The sequence below is a fragment of the Humulus lupulus genome, chromosome 2 (assembly GCF_963169125.1).
Source record: "Humulus lupulus chromosome 2, drHumLupu1.1, whole genome shotgun sequence".
NCBI classification, from domain to species: domain Eukaryota; kingdom Viridiplantae; phylum Streptophyta; class Magnoliopsida; order Rosales; family Cannabaceae; genus Humulus; species Humulus lupulus.
In genome coordinates, this window is record NC_084794.1 from 225,214,274 (window position 1) to 225,220,562 (window position 6,289).

The window sequence follows — 6,289 nt, forward strand, 5'->3', positions numbered from 1 at the left end:
TTTTCCTTGTATTGAATCTTATATTAATAATAACATGTTATTCAATTCTTAAAATTGGCCATTTTATTTTTGGAAGTAAGAAAGGAGATTATTCTTGAATTTATGTTCTCTCTCTTTCTCCTTTTCTTTTTTATTTTGAAACATCTCAGTTTGAGAAAAAATTGTGTTCATGATCTCTTTTTTTTTTTTTATGGATCTGTTTAGAATGGCTTAAGCTAGATTATATATAGCAATGACATTATTCTGTATATCTTCTGCCATCTTGAATTATCTTAATTTCTTTGTACGCTTGGTTGATATTTCAGATTGTTAAGGCTCAAGCGTAATTAGATTTGGGTATCTCAACTGTCTTATAATATTGATCTTTTGTCTTGCATTATAATTTTAAGGTGAATGTGGAAAAAGTGGAGAGAAATGACATTCTCAACATTTCTAAAATCTGATGTTTTTTTCTATGGATTTTCCCAACCCGCATTTTTCTTTTTGAAAGGCCAAGCCACATTATTGTGCTAGTTCCTTAACTATTCAGGTTCCTGTATGGTTAATCTGAGTATCATGGAGAATAACTTTTAGTTGCACTTTGCTCATGAATGAGAGGGAAAAGAAAAAATATATTTAATTTTAATGGCTTTAAAATTTTCATACCTTTGTATTCTTCGTAGTATATCATTTAGTAGTTATCTGTTGACAATACCATATTAGAAATGGCTAGTTTTTTATTCTTATTGTAGAATGCTTCTTCTCTTTTCTCTAACATGTGTTCATGAGCTGATATGCATGCACCCATCCACAATCGTCCATGATTATATGCCAGTACAAACTCAAAAGTGCATCTAGATCATTTTTTATTGTTCAGTTTACTTTGAAATTTGAAGTTTCACGAATTTTATGCCATTTGGCAATTCAATATAGGGCTGATCAAAATAAGGGACCCCTTATGTCATATGAATAAATAAGATGTTTTTTTAATGCATAAGAACATTTGTATCTAAAATAAGGAAAAAAATCATTTAACAACAAAGATTTGAATGCATAACGCAAGTTTGGAGACATGGAATTGTAGATAAAGGTGATACTATATTTGGTTTAAAGTATATATAGTATAAATGATTTCGATGCACGATTCATCTTCCATTATTTAATTTTTAATTGTTCTGTCTAGGAGTCGAGTGAACTGAATTTTTTTATACTTTGATTCTTGCATTGAGCAATATTGTTATCATCATTCATTTCACAGGGCTTCTCTTTAAATTTAGTGACTATAATAGTTGAACTTTGAAATAAATTTAATTTATGGTGATTGGTATTTACTGGTTATGCTCCCAATATTATCTAAAGTCATAACTAGTTTCAATGTCTTCAATTGGGTATAAGAGTTTTGGCCTGTGTATGTGTAACTATAAGAGGAACAAGAAAAGAGAACGAGACTGCATTTTTAATGTCATTGATGGAGGGATTTTTCTATAGATTTGGAGCTTGACTATTATTTGATTTGTAAATTTGTCTTGCAGATATTGGATCACGGAATCTGTATTTTCAAGGGGAACAAGGATACTGAATAAAATGAGGAATTACAAATGACTCAATGTTCACGGAAGGCATCTGTGATTGTGATTGGTTCTGAACAACAAATATACTAATAATTTGGAGCAAGTTTCATGGTTTACTTTTTGTGTATCTTGCTATGTTTTTGTTTTTCATTTTTGAAGTAAAAGATGTTCAAGATTATAGAACTTTGTTATGCATGCTTTCAAACTTAAGTTAGAACTAAGATCTCATGAAGTAGCCACAATCATAGTTTGAATTAGTTCTTGTTTAATGTAATACTTATAGTTTATCAATCTATTTAATATTACCTTTTGTGATTAATTTTGTTTTTTTTATCCAAATACTATAATGAAAACCTTTTAATTTAAAAAAAAACTTATAATTATATTTACACAACACAATTAAAAATCTATTATCTAGACTAAAATAACAAAATTTTATTACTGGACCTTTAATATGGTACTTGTGGCTATTTTGGATACATATTATAAGTGTAACAAAACGTTATTATTTATATAATATAACAAACTAAAAATGCTATCAAAATAACCAATTACAATAGTTGAAAAAGTGTTATTCAAAAAGTTTAAGATTGTACTTCAAATTTATAACCAATTACTCTAACTAAATGTTATTATTTTAATATGATAGCAACTAAAATTGTGTTATTGAATACTTTAAGATAACATCGAACATAATATTGGAAAACTATTATAGAAAAGACGAGACTTTTAATAACAGGAGATGCGTTAGCGTTTTGAGAAGTGTTATGAATATTTCCAATTAACAGTTTTTAAGTGTTATAAATACTATTTTTTATTTGTTTGATATATTTATATAGGTGTCAGTTATGTTATTTTAATAATTTATTTTTCTACACATAGTATATCGTTTTAATATATAATTTGTTTCAGAGGTATTTTATTTTTTACCTCTAAAATAACAACAATATATACTATTGTTTATTTTATTTTAAATATTATTGGATACTTCTGTACTGCATAAAAAACTCTGTTAAAATAAAACAATTCTTGTTTCCGGAGACAAGCCATCTCTTTCCGAAAAATATCAGGATAAAGCTACGCGTGATAGAGAACAATCCAAACGAAGCTGTTGCTATTTTATTCGATAAGCGGGAAAGAGATGTACAGAAGATTTTAATGGAAAAAAAATCTTCAGAACTCATAAGCGTTGACATACGATTTAAGATGTGCTCTCCTGTGATAAATTATGTTCAAACACTCCAACCTGTATTTAATAAAAAAAAATGTAAATTAAACTCACAATTAGATCTGTGTTCTATAATGTTGTATTTTTTTGCTCAACCTATGACATTGTATTTTATAAATACAAATGGACGTTTAAAAATGTTTTTAAAAAATAATAATAAATAGATAAAAGTTGGCAATTGAATAAAATTCAGAGTGAATATAAAATTCCTTATAAAAAGTAAAAGCTATGATCTGTCATAATTAATAAACTAGCCAATTAATCCACCTTTTAAAATTAAAAAAATACTAATAGCCAATTAAGTTTATTATTATTATTATTTTATTTTACTAGAAAATAATATTGGCTAGTATTTTTTTTTAAAACTTGATCAATCAGCCTTATACGTGTACTTTCTATAGACTCTAGCGTGCAACAAGAGTATAGCATAGTCTTGCACACAATATAATTTCACAGTTTTTTATTTCGTTTGCAAGTCCAAAATACTAATATTTTAGTTTTCTCAACGGCGTTTCCCTCAGGAGCAGGAGTGGAATGGCCTCTTTTAATCTTTTATTATTTATTATGTTGTATATAAATTTATTAGAGTGATGCAAACATACTCATCTTATATATGTATAAAAATGCAAACAATAATGCAGTATGTATTTGACCCCATTTTTATAAATGTGAATGATTTAAAATGTCAGTGCATGTGTAGAATTACTCGTAATTTATAACTAATGCAATTTAGGCCTCTACAAAATTTCTACTTTTTCATTAATATCTATATTAAAACTTTTATTTCAATCAATCCAAAAAAAAAAATCTCCTCATTATATAATTACAAATTCTTCTCCATTTGTTCAACCTTTCACTTGTTCATACATATCCACCAATCTTCTTCATTTCTAATCTGTATCACTTAATTTATTTATTTTTGCTTAAATTTGAAGACGTTGGTCAAAGCTTCAGCTCCAAGGCATGGCTGAATATCTGATGTCCAGACTTATGCAGCAGTTGTTCACTAGTCAACTGGGAGGACTAGGCAAAGATGTCATGGAAGATGTTGAAGAGCTCTCAGTCAAACTTGCAGAGGTTCAAGCTGCTCTCTTCGTTGCTGATCAAATCCAATTCTCTGATGTGTCTGCTAAGCTATGGGTAGATAAGGTGGAAGACTTTTACTACGAGGCCGATAGCATGTTGGATGAGTGGTACAATACTCTGACGTTCAAATCCATGGTTGAGAAAGACAAAGGCCAAAGTACTACTGGGTTCTCTTTAAAGAAGGTATGCTTTTCATGTATACCATCATCTACTTGCTTTTGTCTTTCTATAACTCGGAATAAGGCTGCTCGCAAAATTATCGAACTGAACAAAAACTTAGATGAGATTTTCTCTGAACAAAAACAATTCCCCTTTGAAAGAAGATCCACTGAAATAGAACCACGAACGACTACTTTGCCCCAACTTGAAGCACGGGGCCGAGAAAAGGAGACGCTTGTTTTAGTGAACGCGTTGTTGTTGATGGATGAGACACGCCTTTGTATCATCCCTATTGTGGGAATGGGGGGAATTGGCAAGACTACTTTGGCCCAACTTGCATATGATCATAGCAAGGTCAGGACTTATTTTGACCTGAGAATTTGGGTCCATGTAGGTGATTCTTTTGATGTGACTGTAATTGCAAAAAATATTATTTACAGTATTAAGGGGATTCGTCCCAATTTACTGGAGTTGGAAAGTTTATTAAATTGTATAAAAAAGTTGGTTCAAAGAAAGCGGTTCCTTCTAGTTTTAGATGATGTTTGGAATGAAGATCGGACGAAGTGGGCACCATTAGAGGGGTCTCTAAATCATGGTGCTTGGGGAAGTAAGGTTATGGTGACAACGAGAAACAAAAAGGTTGCTGTTATGATGAAAGCAACAACTCGCATGATATGCCTTGATCGGTTATGTGATGAGTCTTGTTGGTACATAATTAGTAATCTAGCATTCTCGGAAGGGTTATCACTGGTTCTGGACCAGCGATTAGAAGAAATTGGCAAGAAAATTGTGAAGAAGTACTGCAAGGGTGTTCCTCTTATTGCAAAAGCTTATGGGAATTTGCTGCGATTGAAAAGCAGTAAAGAAGAATGGGATGATGTTTTGAAATGTCAATTATGGGAGTTGAGTGATGTTAGGCAGATTGTCGTTGATCCACTCTTGTTGAGTTATTATGATTTGTCCCCTTTGGAAAAATGTTGCTTGCTGTATAGTGCTGTTTTCCCAGCTGATTTTGAGATTAGTAAGGATGATCTTATTCAGTTATGGATGTCACAAGGCTATTTGGGACGTGACAACAAAAGCTTTGAGAGGGGTGAGAACTGCTTTAAGAGTTTAGTAATGCGGTCCATTTTCTTTCAGAAAATCGAAAGCAATAGTTTTCATGGAAATGCCACAAAATGCAAGATGAATGATGTAATCCATGAATTCGTTCGGTTTGTCAGGAGAAGCTCTATGACCTAGAACGTGTTTGGTAGTGAAGGGAGAACAAGCCAAAGAAATGAAGTCACTACTCGTCATTACACCTTATCGCTAATCAAATCTGGAGCATATCAAATCCCCTCCTCAGTATACAATAACAAGAAATTGCGTACGCTCTATGTAACTGGCTCGGAAGTACTTTCAACTCGCGTGAAACTTGATTTGCTTTCAAGACTCTCATGTAATCTTCGGACATTGTCCTTAGTTGAGTGCGACCTTCAAAAACTTCCGCGTGGGATTGAGAAGCTGATTAGTTTGCGATATCTTAATTTATCAAATAACCCATTGTTGGAGGAGTTGCCGTACCAGCTATGTAGTTTACTGAATCTACAAACTTTGAGATTGAATGGCTGCGCCCAACTTCGAAGACTGCCTGAACGAATGGAGAAGCTAGTAAACTTGCAGCACCTTTTGTTAGAATTAATATGAAAGTAGACATATGAACAATTCTATATACATGTAGGCGGAATTAATATATGAATGAACATATGCAAAAAAGAATCGAATATTGTATACCTCCAGCCATTGCTATTGATAACCTCGATCTAGCTTTAGATCTACAAAAGAAAAGAACAGAAATTAGAACGAGCACACGGGCTTCCAAGCTCTCACTAACTCTTTTAGATGGAGTTACTGAAAGTCAGAATGAGTAGCGAGCTTGGGGACCGGTACTCTATATTTATAGAGTGAGACCTACCATCAGAGTCTCTGCCACAGATTGAGATATTTCCTCAATCAGTTGGGATATGAAAAATCGGGTAACAAACAATGTTGACCATTAATTAGAATATTTTGTCAATAAATTAAATATTGACTTTAATATATTAAATCAATTAGTTGATTTTATATACCAAATAAATAATATTCTAACATTCTCCCACTTGGTCAGCATTTAAATTAATGTATTACTTAAGCCCGACGATCATCCCTGTTAGATAATAAACACATGAATCATGGCGATAGGTCCTCTTTTTATGACGAGTATTATCTTCCATGTATTACAATA

The 6,289-nt window shown here is 31.7% G+C and overlaps 1 protein-coding gene across 1 annotated transcript; it reads left to right on the forward strand.

Moving 5' to 3' along the window:
- Positions 1–3,741: 3,741 nt before the first annotated feature.
- LOC133815215 (putative disease resistance protein RGA1) lies at positions 3,742–5,265 on the forward strand. Its single transcript, XM_062248073.1, has one exon. It carries the CDS (start codon positions 3,742–3,744, stop codon positions 5,263–5,265), a length of 1,524 nt encoding a protein of 507 aa, XP_062104057.1.
- The last annotated feature ends 1,024 nt before the right edge of the window (positions 5,266–6,289 follow it).